Source organism: Hippopotamus amphibius, chromosome 9 (assembly GCF_030028045.1).
Source record: "Hippopotamus amphibius kiboko isolate mHipAmp2 chromosome 9, mHipAmp2.hap2, whole genome shotgun sequence".
NCBI lineage: Eukaryota > Metazoa > Chordata > Mammalia > Artiodactyla > Hippopotamidae > Hippopotamus > Hippopotamus amphibius.
In genome coordinates this window covers 75,367,335-75,384,486 of record NC_080194.1, presented here as the reverse complement: position 1 = coordinate 75,384,486, position 17,152 = coordinate 75,367,335, and the positions used below count along the sequence as shown (strand labels likewise).

General features: G+C 41.9%; 1 protein-coding gene across 1 annotated transcript in view; it reads left to right on the top strand.

Moving 5' to 3' along the window:
- Window positions 1–17,152, top strand: part of LOC130860912 (beta-galactosidase-1-like protein 2) — a 56,668-nt gene that overhangs the window by 21,475 nt on the left and 18,041 nt on the right. Inside the window, exons 7-9 of the mRNA XM_057749450.1 lie at window positions 4,239–4,320; window positions 5,276–5,340; window positions 16,552–16,636. Coding sequence (XP_057605433.1) covers window positions 4,239–4,320; window positions 5,276–5,340; window positions 16,552–16,636 — 232 coding nt within the window. The remainder of the gene's footprint in view (window positions 1–4,238; window positions 4,321–5,275; window positions 5,341–16,551; window positions 16,637–17,152) is intronic.

The following is a 17,152-nucleotide window of genomic DNA, read 5'->3' as shown; positions in this document are numbered from 1 at the left end:
CAGAATAAGCAACTGTGCTATTCTATCACCTGGATGGGCTTTCCATGGAACCGAAGTTGATATCATCACTTTAATTTCTCCTGTATAATCATTATCAATCACTCCAGTATGAATTCTAATTCCTTTTGATGTTAAACCAGACCTTCCTAGTATTAAGCCAACGGTTTCTTTTGGCAAAGGTCCAGTAATTCCTGTCCTGACCACTGTTGGAGTTTCTCCAGGCAGTATAATAATAGATTCTGCACAAGGAAGGTCTAAGGCTGCGCTGCCTGCTGTGGCTGGTGATAATTCCATGGCACTGCGGAGTATTGGGCCATTTCTGCCTGTTTCTGATAGGCTCCCTTTGGTTGCGGGGCTAGGAGCGAGCCCCGTTGATAGTTTCCCGACAAGGGGGTTCCATCCTTATGGAAGTTAGACTTACACTGGCTTGACCAGTGAAATACTTTTCCACATCTCGGACAAAGTCCAGGCTGTTTTTGCCCTTTGATTACATTATCTTGAAAATTAACAGCCCTTCTATCCACTCTCTTCCTACATTGTTTCTTTGTATGTCCTTGTTTACCACAGTTAAAGCACTTCCCTGGAAATTGGTTATTTATTTTCAGTCCAGCCATAGCTTGTGCCATCACTGTTGCTTTAAAGCTCTCAGTTCCCACTCCCTGACACACTCTAATATAATCATTTAATGTTCCCTTTCCTTTCATAGGTCCAATGGCCTTCTTACAATCTGTATTTGCATTTTCAAAAGCCAATAATTGCAAAATAATATCAGCAGCCTCAGCATTAGTGATCTGCTGCTTGATAGCCTCCTGTAATCTGGCAATAAATTCAGTATAGGGCTCTTTTGCCCCCTGCATGATCTTTTGGAAAGAGACAGGAGCTTGCCCTTTAGCTTCTATTTTCTCCCAGGCTCTTAAGCAATAACGTTTCACCTGTTCTATGGCCTGATCTTCCATCAGAATCTGATCTTGAACTCTGCCCCAATTTCCACTACCTATCAATTGATCCAAGGAGATAGGAACCTGCCTTGCTCGATTCTGGTTTGCCATAGTTTCAGCATGATCATACCACCAGGTTTTGAATTGTAAAAATTCTCCCGGGGCTAGTACTGCACGAGCCAACGTTGCCCAATCAGCTGGAATCAAACGAGAGCCTTCGGCTACTCCCTGTATGATACCTATGGTGAATGGAGAATTTACTCCATAATTTTGTACTGCTTGTTTTAATTCTTTCAATATTTTGAAGGGTATCGGCTCATGTACTGCCTCATAAATTCCATTGGGATTATTAGGATCCACTCCAGGTGCCACCCTTTCATGAATAGTTACTGGAAATGCCATTTGCATAGCTTCCAGATCTCCCTCTTGTCTAGCCTGCAAAATGCCCTTCTGTAAGGGTGATAAGACTGAGTGTCCTTTAGACACAGGAAAGGCATAAGCTCCCCCCAGGCGGCATTAAAGAGGGTGGAGGAGGGGGCAGTATAGGAAGTTTGCCCTCCTCCACAAGTGAGGGAGCCGAGGGTCTTAATCCCTCAGCCATTTGTATTCCCTTTTGTTTTTCATTTTCGTCTGGCACCGCACATGCCCATCGGTCCTCTGATGGACCGGCTTCTTCATCAAAGCTATCATCTGAGCCTTCAGGAGCCCGTAGAGGCTCTAGTACTAACTTAATCAGAGACCACATTGACCAAACAGAAACAGGTATGGGAGTCCCTTTAGAATGCAGTTTTTTAAGTTCGTTCCCAACCTTATCCCCAAGTACATAAACCCAGTGTTAGCCTAAAGAAGGAAACTATGTACAATATTCTCTCAATTATTTACAGAATTTCTAACAATCGACCTTCACTTGCTTTTTACAAGACCTTCACTTGCTTTTTACTCCACCTGCCCTTAGGAGCTGCCGTAACAGGCATACATCTGGTCGATTAATCTGAACTTTCTTTATTTCCCATATTTTACCCCGAACACAAACTACCCAAGAGATTTACTTACTGGCAGGATTTTCTCAGAGGCCTCTTACTCTCCTCTTGGGGGCCTCATGGCACTTCCCAATTCTTTACTTTTATCAATTTCACTTTCCGTGAACCTTCGTCACTCAAGCCTTTCGAGCCCCACGTTGGGCGCCACTTGCCAAGACCAGCTCGGCGACTCGAGGCGAGTGACGGGTGCCGCAAGCTTGAAGAAGACACAGACACAGACTGAAGAGAAAAGTGGGACCGGGGGGCTCAAGACCTCTTGGATCAAGAGCCCTGCTGACTCATCCCAGGTTGCTTTTATTGAGTTCTTTGGCTAACATTCTCAGGTTACACCCATAAACAATCAAAGGCCTCACATGACTGAGGCAATTATCTTTGTTTACTTCCTGGGTCCGAGTTGAGCAGGTGTGGATTTGAGCTGGGCCTGGAGAGCAAAACAGCCCTGGGGGCAGGAGACCTCTCTCAGATATTGGGGTTCTGTGCCCCACCCCTGTTGGCCCCTCTGCGACTGTGCCTGTCTTAGGTTGTTCCTCCCTTGAGGAATCTTACCCGTCTCTGGCTAACCAGTCATCCTCCAGGGCCAAACAGGGTGATATAAGGAAGGCTCTATGCACCATCCCTGTTGGCCCCTCCGCGGCTGTGCCTGTCTTAGGTTGTTCCTCCCTTGAGGAATCTTACCCGTCTTTGGCTAACCAGCCATCCTTCAGGGCCAAACAGGGTGATATTAATCTCCACGCCCCGCACCCTCAGCTCCTCCACTGCTCAAGCAGGACATTCTGAATCCCATCGCTCGGCCCACATACTTTAACATTTTCAAGGTTTCAGAAAGGTTCCCGAATGTCTTCCCACACCCAGGGATGCCTGAAACCGCAGATAGTACCAAACTACTATCCTATGCTTTTTTCTATACAGTCATACCTATGGTAAAGTTTAATTTATAAATTAGGCACCGTAAGAGATGAACAACAACTAGTAATAAAATAGAACAGATATAAGAGTATACTGTAATAAGTGATGTGAATGTGGTCTCTCTCAAAATATCTTTTGCATGGTACTCACTCTTCTTGTGATGATGTAAGATGCTAAAATGCCCATGTGACGAGAAGAAGTGAGGTGCACGGTGTGGGTGTCGTGCCGTGCTGTTAGCTACTATTGACCCTCTGAGATGCATCAGAAGGAGGATCATCTGCTTCAGGCGATCGTGCATCATAGAGCTGCCATGGTGTTGATGGCTTGATATCAACAGACAATGTTGGCACTTGGATCTTGGGTAGCATGGCACAGGATGGGGCAGGATCTCATCATGCTGCTCAGGATGGCACATGCACAATTGAAAATTGATGAGTTGTTTGTTTCTGGAATTTTGCATTTAATATTTTCGGACTGCAGTTGATTGCTGGTAACTGAAACCAAGGTAAGATAAACTGCATATAAGCAGGGAGTACTGTCTGTGGTCGCCTACCAATATGCTGTTTTGCTCACCGGGGTGGAGACTTGGAACTCTGCATCCTGATAGGACCACTGGTGGGGGATTGACTGTAGTTCACACATGAGGTGTCAGCTCCTCTCACTCATTCCCTTCCTCTCTCGGCCTTCCCTGTTTTTCAAAAGAGTGCAGCAGAAGCAAACTGCCCCTCACACCCAACAAGTGGCTCTCCATGGCCATAGCCTCAGTGTTTCACCGTTAAGTGGATGAGTCCCTTAGCCTCTTCTCTGTGTCTCTGATTTAGGATATCCTTAGAGTTCTTTCTAGTTGAACTGGGGACATTAAAGGCTCAGGCAGCAACTGCATGACCGTGGACGCACTAAGCTAAAACTTACCCGAGGTTGCCATCAACCAAAGGAAGGCCAGCAGTCATGCGTGTGTGTCCCCAATCCAGCCTGTGAATGGGGCCCATGGGGTGTGGTTAATTTGAGTGAAAGTGTGGAAGGGGAGGTTGGTCTCAAGCTCCCTGCTACACCAGAGAAGATCCAGGATCAGGTTCTTCAGGGAAGGCACTGTGTTAAGTGAATGTGAACAGCCCACTGCCTCTTCCCTTGGGTTTGACATGATAATGATCACTTTGGCCTTGCTGAGAGTGGCTGAGGCAGGGCTGATGTTTTTGTTCTAATTAACTGACTTACACGTAATTGCTGGGGAATTAGGCCTTCTTTTTCATCTCTCACCTTCATTCCGGTGTTTTTATTGCCATCACTTTTTCCAGGGAGAATGAAGCCCATAGGACCGTGGACAGGCCGTTTACCTTTCTAAATGTCTCCGCAGGCCCTGGTGACAAGGGGGATCAGGACGATGCTCATGACCGCTGACACTGGAGGGGAGCTGATGAGAGGATACGTGAAAAATGGTACAACTTGGGGTGTGCCCTGTTTTCTCTGCTAGTTAAGTCTGAAGCAGAATAGGAGTCCCTCTGATGCCCCGTCTTCCCCATTTCCTGTGTGTGGGGCCCCATAGTTTAGGTGAAAGGGGTGGGGCTTCCAGTAAAGCTGACTTAAGGAGCCAGTCCCTTCCTTGCTGCCCCACCAGCCACTACCTCAGAGCATCAGCAATTCAGAGCTCTTGCTCCACCCTCCTCCTCAGTCCTCGGTGGCCAAAACGGGGCCTGACCGGGATGCAGTCAAGGTCATCTCTGCCGTTGCTGAATGGCCAGACCTGAGCAACCAGGAGTGAATGCAGTGTCCGAGAAACAGTCTTTCCCTGGATCAGCCCCAGGAGCTGGTAGGGCAAATAGTCTAGGGAGTAAAAGCAGTGGAAGGAACACGGGATAGAATCATAGGAGGAAATATGGGTTGGTACATAGGAAAATGGAAAAGTAATGTAATGGAGCTAGAGGACAGCGCCTTTGGGAATTCTTTAGCCCAGCCAGTTCTGTCTGGTATCTTGTCCTCTGCTGGTCTCTCCCCAGGCTCATTGGTGGCCTTTCATCTTGTGGTGGAAGAGACAGAAGAGTGTCCTGAGTTAGGAGTCAGGAGACCTACAGTCAATTCCTAGGTCTTAGGCTGTCCACCTCGCTGGGTTCAGCTTCTTCATTTGCCTTCTGTTTATTCATCAGCACAGTGGAGTGTATTTTCACCATCCTGTTGTTCTCTGGGTCACTCACTGTAAATGCTAAGCAGAGGGGTGTATTTGAAGGGGCTTTGTGTGGAGCACATGTGGATACAAATGGGTCACATGTTCACCCACTGTAGGCCGTAGTGTGTTAGCGTGAAATATCTGTGGGGGGCGCTGAGCAGGCGCCGGGCCCAGCTCCCCCGCCTGGCAGTGCTGGCTGCCTGTGCAGAGCCTCTCCTTTCCCTCCGCAGTGTTTGCCACCGTCCACCTGAAGAATATAAAGAAAGCAACGTATGAAAATCTCTACTCGATTCAGGTAAGGACATTTCAGAGATGGGAGACGTTTTAATTCTTGCTCCTGCTAGGACTTCTTAGCTCATGTGTTGCGGAAATTCTCAGCAGTGATTCATTCAGTTAAAACTTGGATCTGTTATGCCCTTGAAATGCCTGCTATAGGTGGTTTTAGGTACAATTAAATTCAAATTCACATGCGCACAGTGCCCAGAACCCCTCAGAAGGATACAGGATGGGAGGCACAGCATACCCACAGCGGCATCAGGGGGAGTCCTCACGGCAGTCCAGGGGCTGTGCCCCCCACACCCCCTCCAAGAGACAGCTCAGGTTTCAGGGAACGAGTGTGGGCCATCCTGGCAGATGAGCCTCGAGCTCAGGATAGGAACCCACCAGTGTCCCTTGTCATAGCTCCTTAGCCTGAGCTTCTGGGTCTGCTAAAGGGACTCTTGGTTTCAAAATGCACTGCACATAGGAAGCTGTGACACCTGCTAGAAATTTACACATCAATTATCGTTCTCTACTCCACTTGCAATTTTCTAACCAGAGGTCATTTTTTTTGCCATAGCAATCTGCCTGACAACATGGGTAACATTCTACCTTTATTGAGTTTTGTAAACCTAAATGGACCCAAAGTCAATTTGCAAAAGGAGAAAGGTTTCCTGTTCTAACAGCCTCATTCACCTTTACCTGTGGTCCAATGAGAAAGAAAAGAAATGTAAATAAACACCACAAAGTAGGAAGTGCTAATTGCAATGATAGCATTAATGGGGAGTCAGAGTAGCATAAATTTCTACCACCAGAAGAGATCAGTGGTTACAGGTTTCATTTTGCACAGGACTGAGCTATGTGGTATTAGGAGGAAAGGAAGAATCTCTTAATTTCCATCAAGATAAGGCAATGCCTGCAATTCTTAAAAAAAAAAAAAAAAGAATTAAACCACTGATTCTGTCCTCCTGTAGTCTAAGACAGAACTAAGATTCAGAGAAGAGTACAAAGGGCTGAGTATCCAGCCACTTAACAACTGGACCAACACCAGGAAATGATGCAGGTAGTGCAGAAGTGTGCAGGGATTGGGGTCAGTACATCCCAAGAAAATATGGAGAGAAAATATAACTCCTGGGGCAGAGCAGATACTCAGACAGATGTGAACACGGTGGTGATGATAGTGATGATGAAAGTGATGGTGATGGTGATGGTGGTGATGATGGTGATGATGATGGTGGTGATGATGGTGCTGGTGATGATGATGATGCTGATGGTGGTGATGCTGATGGTGGTGACTGTGGTGATGGTGATGATGGTGGAGGAAGAATGGTGAGGCAATAAAACTAGTGGCTTCAGGAGTTAAATATGATACACTATCTATAATTAAAGTCCTAAAAGTGAAGTCGTTTATTCATTATCTCAATCAGTCAGTAAATGTTTTTAGCACCTACTCTGTGTCAGTTAGTTACTTGTCAAGGCATTGCGAATAAAGCAGGGAAGGAACCCTACAAAATCACCACTTTTGGAACTTATATTTTAGTGGTAAGAGTCAGATGGTAGACAAGTAAAGGCAAATATGGAGTATGAGATAGTAACAAAAGCTAAGAAAACATTATATGATAATATTTGTATATACAGCTTTTAGTTTACTTAATCCCCCCATTTTTCATGTTTATTTCTTACATTACCATGTAAGAAACTATTAATATTATTCTCATTTTGCATATTAGGAACCCATGATTCAGAAAGGTAAAATTACTGATTTGACATCACATGTGGACAATCATGTAATAGAACATCCCAGGCTTAAATTCAGTCCTTCTGCCTCCAAATCCCATGCTCTTTTCGCTGTTTTGTACCATGCACCATCTAAACTCCTTCTCTGTTGAAAGAAGGGTTTGATACGATATAGCGGCAATGACAGGAATCAAATAGTGAAAATGAGAACCCACAGCTTTAGAAAGTCCATTGTAATTTGTTTCCAGTGCATTTCTTTTTTTATATATAAATTTATTTATTTATTTATTTATTGGCTGTGTTGAGTTTTCATTGCTGTGTACAGGCTCTCTCTAGTAGTGGAGAGTGGGGGCTACTCTTTGTTGCAGTGTGCAGGCTTCTCATTGTGGTGGCTTTTCTTGTTGTAGAGCGCAGGCTCCAGGTGCACAAGCTTCAGTAGTTGTGGCTTACGGTCTTAGTTGCTCCATGGCATATGGAATCTTCCTGGACCAGAGATTGAACCTATGTCCCCTGCATTGGCAGGTGGATTCTTAACTGCTGCACAACCAGGGAAGTCCCCCAGTGCATTTCTTATGTGAGAAAGAGAACAGGAAAGAAACACAATTCTCAGGAGAGATGTTGTAATATTAACTGAATATGGGGAGAAAGAAGAGCTTTTGAGCCACTAGTTTGTTTTTGTATTTTCTATTGAAGAGAATCTTGTCCAGACTGGACAAAGTAGAGCCTACATGGGTACAGGGAGCTAAAGCTTGAACTAGATGAAAAGTTAGGTATTTCAAATTTAGATCACAATGAGCACATTATTTTGAGTGCTTAACTTGTGCCAGGTCTTTGCTAGGCTCTGGGTACACACTGGTGATGAAACAGACATTTCCCTTGCCTGTGTAGAGGCTATAGGTTTGTTCACTGCTGATGAAACAGACATTTCCCTTGTCTGTGTAGAGGCTATATCTAGGTTTGTTCACTGCATGTGGGAGCTCAGCTGCAGGCTTTGTTCTGACTGATCCTCCCCTGAGAGAAGGTATAGAAGCTGTGCTTATCAAGGGTCCAGATGAGACAGTGCTGGAAAGGAGTACTCATCCACCAGATGATGGGATCTGCTGTATCTCAGTAGACTGAAGTCAACATTGAGTAGTTGTAAAGTTCCTACATTAAAATTAAAAACAAAACAACAGCAACAAAGCTGAGAAGCCAAAATGCAGAAGGGAAGAGATCCAGCTTAATAGCAATTTATGTGAAAGAGATTTAGAAAGTTTTAGGTCAGTCCAGAGCTGACCAAGATGGCAACACAGGAGACTCCTGAGTTCCCCTGCTCCCACAGATGCACCAAATGTACAGCTACACACATCAGCTCCCTCTGAAATGGATCCAGAGACTAGCTGAGCAATTTACACATGTCAGAAGAATGAAAAAATAAACCAAAATAGTTAAAACCCCACCCCGACACAGTGCCATACAATCAGAGGCAACCTCCAACCCCAAGCTTCTCCCACATCTAGTGCCCCAACTTTTAAGACTCCTACCAGAGTGATGGGCTCTCAAACACCTAGCTCTGAAACCTAACAGGGCTTGTGCCCACAAGACCCACTGGACTATGGCAAAGAAGCAATTCTTAATAGACACTTGAGCACTAGACATGGATATCCCCCAGGGCTCAGCACAAAGTCACCCATCTCCCAGTCTTTCCCTGAAAGAGGTTTATCTGTATCCTTTAGAAGCAGCTGCAGGGGGGCCAGGGTTCTAATTTAGCAGGCACCTAGGAGATGGCTACAATCTTCCCAAGTCCTGGGAAGCTGGAAGATACCTCTCACACCTTCTCCTTCTAGTCCACTCCAATAATAAAGTCAAGTCACCAACATCTCTCTGGGAGGAACTTGTATACACATCTGGGCCCAACTTTTGCAACAGCCACCTAAAGAACAGGCTCCTGGATCACCTGGCTCTAATAGCCAATGGGCTTGCCTTCATGAGTCCCACAGGACTGTAGCAAACAAACAGTTCTCAATAGGTGCAGAAGCACCTCCACCTCCCATCATTGCCATACACCTGGGCCCAGCCCAGGGGAAGCAGACAGATATGAAAATCTCCCAGTTTCTCCCTGGAAGGGGCTAAAGAACATACTTTCCCAGCTGGTGCCTGAGAGTTCAGCTTGTAATCAGCTTGCATCTGGATGCTGTCTGTGATCCTCCCCCTTGAGACCCTGACAGGCACACCCTCAACTGCTGTGAGCCATGAAAAACAAAGAAGACAGCTTCGATAATCACAGTGCAACCAGGAGTTCTGGCTGGGCTGATCAACAAGGTTCATCCTACATGAGACCATTCTGTCAAGACTGAAAGAGGTGGCTGTTTTATCTAATGTGGAGAAACCAACACAGAGACTCAAGAAACATGAAGAAACAGAGGAAAATGTTCCAAACAAAAGACAAAGATAAAACTCAGAACAGAGCTTAAAAAATGGAGCTATGCTAAAAAGTTCAAAATAACAGTCATAAAGATGCTTACTGAGGTCAGTAGAGCAATGTATATACAAGGAGAGAATTTCAACAAAGAGACTGAAAATATTAAAATGTACCAAATAGAAATCACAGAGCTGAAGGATGCAATAACTAAACTGAAAAATTCAATAAAGGGGTTCAGCAGCAGACTAGATGAAGTGGAAGAAAGGATCAGTGAACTTGAAGACAGCATAGTGGAATTCATCCAATATGAAAAGAAAAAAAAAAGAGAGAATGAAAGAGAATGAAGATAGCTTAAGGGAGAGACACCATAAAACAGATCAATATATGCATTATAGAGGTCACAGAGAAGAGAAAGAAAGGGGTAGAAAGTTTATTCAAGAAAATAATGGCTGAAAATTTCCTAACCTGAGTAAAGAAACAGAAATCCAGATCCAGGAAGCTCAGAAAGTTCTAGGTAGGATGAACCCAAAGATACCCACACCAAGACACATGATAGAGTGTCAGAATTTAAATACAAGGAGCTAATCTTAAAAGCAGCAAGAGAAAAACAACTTATTACATACAAGGGAACTCCTAAAAGACTGTCAGCAGAGTTAAGCAGACACCTTGAGTGGTTTTCAGCAGAAGGCAGTGGGATGATATATTCAAAGTGCTGAAAGGGAAAAAAAACCTGCCAATCAAGAAAACTATACCTGGACTTCCCTGGTGGCGCAGTGGTTAAGAATCCACCTGTCATAGAGAACAAACATATGGACACCAAGTGGGGAAAGCAGGGAGGTTTGGGGATTGAATTGGGAGATTGGGACACCAAATTGTACACTCTAAATATATGCAATTTATTGTCTGTTAAAAAAGAAAGAAAAAAAAGTAATAACAGTTTCTTTAAACCATTTAAATGTCTTTGGAAATAATCCAAGTACTTCATTTTTTTAGTTATGAAAATAACTCATCTTTATGAAGAAAAATGAAGAAATATAGATACATTAAAAAAAAAAAAAAAAAAAGGAATCCACCTGCCAATGCAGGGGACACGGGTTTGATCCCTGCTCTGGGAAGATCGCATATGCTGTGGAGCAATTAACCCCATGCTCCACAACTACTGAGCTTGCACTCTAGAGCTCAAGAGCCACAACTACTGAGCCCACGCTCTGCAACAAGAGAAGCCACTGCACTGAGAGGCCCATGCATCACAACAAAGAGTAGCCCCCACTTGTCACAACTAGAGAAAGCCTGTGCATAGCAACAGAGACCCAACACAACTGCCCCCCCCAAAAAAGAAAAAAATAAGAAGAGAAAAATAAAAAGAATTTTAAAAAAAGAATAAAAAAAAAGAATTAAAAAAAAGAATACTATACTTGGCTAATTTTTCATTCAGAATTGAAGGAAGGGTAAAGAGTTTTCCAGACAAGCAAAAGCTGAAAGTGTTTAGCACAACTAGACCAGTCTTAGAAAAAAAATTAAAGTGAGTTCTTCAAGCTGAAATGAAAGGATGCTAATTAGTAACAGGAAAATACATAGAGGTATAAACTTACTGATAAAGGTAAATATATACTTAAGTTCAGAATTCTCTAATGTTGTAATGGTGGTAGGTAAGTTACTTATAACTCTAGTGTGAAGGTTAAAAGACAAAACTATTAATGATAAGTGTAAGTACAATAATTTGTTAATGGATACACAAGGTAAAAGGATGTGAATTGTGACATCAAAACGTACAATGGGAGGGGAGGAAAATGTAGAGCTTTAGATGTTAAGTTGTTATTAGTAAAATATCTGTTATAAACATAGAATGTTTTATGTAAGCCTCATGGTAACCATAAAGCAAAATCCTATTGTAGATATACAGAAGATAAAAGAAAAGAATCAAAATGAACCGGTACAGAAAATGATCAAATCACAAAGGAAGAGAGTGAGAGTCAGAAAGAAACAAAGAAATTACAAAATAATTAGAAAATAATTAACAAAATGGCAATGTTAAGTTCATATCTGTTAATAATTGCTTTACGTGTAAATGGATTAAATTCTTCAAGCAAAATATTTAGAGTGGTTGGATGGTTTAACAAAAAAGACCCAACTATATGTTGCCTAAAAGAGACTCATCTGAGCCCTAAGAACACATATAGACTGAACTTGAAGGGTTGGAAAAAGATAGATTCAAATAGAAGCCAAAAGAAGCAGGGGTAGTAATATGAGACAAAATAGACTTTAAGACAAAATCTGTATCAAGAGTCAAAGAAGGTCTTTGAATAATGATAAAGGGGTCACCTCCTCAAGAGACTATAATGAGGAGCACCTAAATATATGAAGCAAATATTAATAGATCTGAAGGGAGACAGAGAGCAATATAGTCCTAGTAGGGACTTCAATACCCCAGTTTCAACAATGGATAGATCATCCAGCCAGAATAAATAAGGAAACATTGGACTTAAATTAGACCAGATGGACCTAAAAGACATATAGAAAAATACACACCAGCAGCTGCAGAATGTACATTCTCCTCAAGTCCATGTGAAACTTTCTCCAGAATAGATCATATGTTAGGCCACAAAACAAGCCTTAATACATTTAAGATTGAAATTATCTCAAGCATCTGTTCCAACCACAATGGTATGAAACTAGAAATCAATTACAAGAAGAAAACTAGAAAATTCACAAATGTGGAGATTAAGCAACATGTTCCTGAACAACTAATGGGTCAAAGTAGAAGTCAAAAGGAAAATGAAAAATATCTGGACACAAAGGAAAATGGAAACATAACAGATCAAAACTTATGGAGTGCAGCAAAAACAGTTCTAAGAGGGACGTTTATAGAAATAAAAGCTTATATTAAGAAAAAAAGGACTTCCCTGGTGGCACAGTGGTAAGAATCCACCTGCCAATGCAGGGGACACAGGTTCGATCCCTGGTCCGGGAAGATCCCACATGCTGTGGAGCAACTAAGCCCATGTGCCACAACTGCTGAGCCTACATACCACAACTACTGAAGCCTGTGTGCCTAGAGCCCGTGCTCCACAACAAGAGAAGCCCACACACTGCAATGAAGAGTAGCCCCTGCTTGCTGCAACTAGAGAAAACCTGCCCGTAGCAATGAAGACCCAATGCAGCCAATAAATAAATAAATAAAGTTATTTAAAAAAAAAACTTTCAAATCAACAACCTAACTTTACACTTCAAAGAAATAGAAAAAGAAAAAACTAAACTCAAAATTAGTAGAAGGAAGGAAATAAAAAGATCAAATCAGAAATAAATGAAATAGAGATTATAAAGACAATAGAAAAGATTCAATGAAACCAAGATTAGTTTTTTAAAAAGCTGAACAAAATGGACAAATCTCTAACTAGACTAAGAAAAAAAAAAGATAAGACTCAATAAATTATAAATGAAAGATGAGAATTACAACTGATATCACAGAAATACCAAAGGTCATAAGAAACTATGAACAATTATGTGTCAATAGATTAGATAACCCAGAAGAAATGGATAAATTCCTAGAAGCATACACCCTACCAATACTGAATCATGAAGAAATAAAAAATCTGAACAAATTACTAGTAAAAAGGTTGAATCAGTAATCAAAAACTTCCTAAGAAAGGGAAGTCTAGGACCAGATGGCTTTGCTGGTGAATTCTTTAAGGAAGAACTAATGCCAATCCTTCTCCAACTCTTTCAAAAAATAGAAGCAGAGGGAACACTTCCAAACATATTTTTATGAGGCCAGAATTATCCTGATATCAAAGCCAAACAAGGACACTATAAAAAAAGAAAATTATTGGCTAATATCCCTGATAAATATAGATGTAAAAATTTCAACAAAAATATTAGCAAACCAGATTTAGCAATACATTGAAAGAATCATATGCCATGACCAAGTGGGATTTATTCTAGGGCAGCAAAGCTGATTCAACATATTCAAATAAATATTCAAGTAAATATCTGCCACATTAACAAAGGATAAAATTTATATGATCCCAATAAATATATAAAAAGCATTTGACAAAATACAACATTCTTTCACAATAAAAATGCTCAACAAGTTGGGTATAGAAGGAACATACCTCAACACAATGAAGGCCATGTATGATAAACCCACAGCCAACATCATACTCAGTGGTGAAAAACTGAAAGGATTTCCTCTAAGATCAGGAACAGGACAAGGATGCTTACTCTTACCACTTTTATTCAACATAGTACTAGAAGTCCTAACTAGAGAAATTAGGCTAGAAAAAGAAATAAAAGACATTCCAATAGGAAAGAAAGAAAGAAAACTTTCTATTTGCAGATGGTGTGATATTCTATATAGAAAACCCTAAAGAAGCCACCCAAAAAACTGTTAGAACTAATAAATGATTTTAGTATAGTTATAGGATACAATATCAATATACAAAATCACATGTATTTCTAGCCAGTAAAACAGACTATCAGAATGAGAAATTAAGAAAGCAATCCCATTTAGAGATTCACTGAAGTTCCTATAAAAATCCCAATGGTGCTTTCCACAGAAATAGAAAAAACACAATTGTAAAATTTGTATTGAACCACAAAAGACTCCAAATAGCCAAAGCAATCTTCAGAGGGACAAAGCTAGAGGCATCATGCTTTCTGATTTCAAACTCTATTACAAAGCTGTAGAATCAAAACAGTATGGTATTGGCATAAAAACAGACAGATTGATGTAACAGAAGAGAGTCCAGAAAGAAACCCATGCATTTATGGGCAATTAATTTTCAGTAAAGATGCCAAGAATATACAGTGGGGAAAGGATAGTGTCTAAGAAATGGTTGGAAAAACTGGATATCCACATGCAAAAGGGTGACACTGGACCTCTATCTTCCACAGTATACAAGTCAACTCAAAGTGGATTAAAGACTTGAATGTAAGACTTGAAACCATAAATCTCCTAGAGGAAAACAAAAGACTGAACTCCTTGACATCAATCTTGGTGAATTTTTTGGATTTGACACCCAAAGCAAAGGCAACAAAAGCAAGAGTAAACAAATGGGACAATAGCAGACTAAAAAGTGAAGGAAACCACCAACAAAAGGGAAGCCATCCTATGGAATGGGGAGAAAACATTTGCAAACCACACATCTGCTGTGGGGTTAATATCCAAAATATACAAGGAACTCATACAACTTAATAGCAAACAGCCAAATGACCTAATTTAAAAATGGGTGAAAGACCTAAATAGACATTTTTCCAAGGAAGACCTACAAGTGTATACAACAGGTATACGAAAAGGTGCTCAACACCTAATCATCAGGGAAATGTGAATCAAAACCACAATGAGATATCACCTCACACCTGTTCAGATGTCTGTTATTTAAAAGACAGGAGGTGATGAATGCTGGGGAGGATATGGAGAAAAGGGAACCCTTGTGCACTGTTGATGAGAATGTAAACTGGTGCAGCCACTATGGAAATAAGTATGGAGGCTCATCAAGAAATTGAAAATAGAGGTACCATATAATCCAGCAATCCTGTTTCTAGGTATACGAAGTTATTATCCTGAAGAGCTACTTGTACTCCCACATTCACAGCTGCATTAGTCACAGTAGCCAAGGTGTGGAAACAACCCAAGTGTATAACAATGGAAGAACGGGTAAAGAAAATGGGATATATGTACAAAATGGAATACATTCAGCCTTAAAAGAGAAGAAAATCTGTCATTTGTGACAACATAGATGAACCTGGAGAGCATTATGCAAGTGAGATAAGCCACACAGTGAAAGACAACAAACGTGGTGTCATTTAGCTGTGGTGTCCAAAAAACTAAAAACAGAACAGCAGACGCATACAACAGAGCAGAAAAGTGGTTGCCAGAGGCTGGAGGTCATCAGCGGAAATAGGGAGAGGTACAAACGTTCACTTATAGGATAAATAAGGTCTGTAATGTATAACTGATGACTATGGTTGATAGCACTGAATTGTTTAATTGAAATTTGCTGAAAGATTGTAAAGTAGATGTTCTTAAAAAAAGGGGTAAAGGAACTGGGAATGAGTCTCACATTAAAGGAAGACTCATTTGGTGGCATCTTCAAAATTTGGGAGCATTTTCATGGGAAAGGGAACGTCTTTGTGGTACTAGACACCAGAATTAGTTTCAGTGGATAAAATGAATAACAAAACGTATTGGCTCAATTACATAGGTTGTAATTTCTAACAACCTGAATTCTCCATGAATGGAATGTACTGCCTTTTGTGAGGATGAATTCATCATGACATGAAAGTACAAGGTGGCTGCAGGGGGTAGTATTTAGAGAGGGCAGTGCCCCCCTGAGGGGAGAAGTGGTGGGCCAGCAAACCTCAGATAAAGAGTCCTTTCTAATGGAAGAAGCTATGAATGGGGATTCTGTGGGATCTAGAGGGAGGAAGCTGCAGGAGCTTGAAACACATAGCTTTAGTTTAATTAGCCTTCAAGGAGTGAAAACTTTATTTTTGGAATTCAGCAGAATATTTTTAAAATGTTTAACTAAAGAATGCCAGGCAGAAATGTATACAAAGATCAGTCAAATCGCATCATTTTGTGGTGGACGAAGTTGCAGTGTTTTCTTGTTTTTTGTTTGTTTTACTTTCTTTGAAGCATTTAGCAGCTTAGGCACGAACATGGGTGCTGCAGGGGGCTGGTTGCAAGGGTCCCAGCGTTGAGAGCAGAAATTCCAAGGCTGCTTTAACTTTCAGAGCTCGGAGGAGCAATGTTGAAAGGCTGACTTTAACTGTGGGGTCTGAGCTTGAATAGAGAGGCTTGCAAATCCCAAAGGCTTGGGGAGGTGAAGGGCCTAGAGATGGCACAGGGATGGCAGAGGGAAGAGTGGGAGCCAGGAAGTGTGTGGGAATTCTCATTTGATGGGCAGTTGATTTTACCGAAGCCCAAGCCAGTGAAACCACAAGAGGAGCGATGGGCCCAAGAGTGTGTTGTGGGCATGGGAGGTGGCAGGGGGACTCTGAGTGGTCCAGGCGGCTGTGAGAGCTGGACCTGGCATGATGCCCTTGTGGGTGACTCAGGACCTCTTAACTGCACCAGACTTGACTGAATTGCCACTCTGATGTTCTCAGGGTGCCAGCCCCGTCATGATGACGGTGTACACAGCGAAGTCTTTCGATGTATGGGGCAGTCCCCGCAACACCCTGGATTTGCATCGTGAGTTCACCTATGTTGCTCTCTTGGGGGAAGACAGGACACAGAGAGCACTGGCCTGTTTTTTTTTTCCTGCTGATTAGAGTACTTGAGATTTAGTTGGCAAGACTGCTAGATATTATAGCTTTGTAAGTGTCAGTGTAATGAAGTAGACACCCTTCAGACATCTGCACAGGTAAAATGACAGCACAGAACGGGCACCCCAGGGGTCACTGTGATTTTAACAAGGTTTCCAGTATAATTGTATTTGTCGAAGCTGTTAAAGTAATGAGAGTGAGTTATTCTGAGGAAGAAGGCAGTTCAAGAACAGCGTTTTGGGGGGAAGCAGGGTGTTATCTGGTTCCAAACTATCTGTCACCTCCTTCCTGGAGAATTGATGCAGATCATTAGAAAGTGGTTTGAAGGTCAGTGTTCCCGGTGCCATGATTTCAGACCAGTCACTGTGACAAGTTACTCAGTGCTTCAGAAACACTGAGCTGGACATACAAGACAAAGATGCCCAAGCAGATGTTTAATATG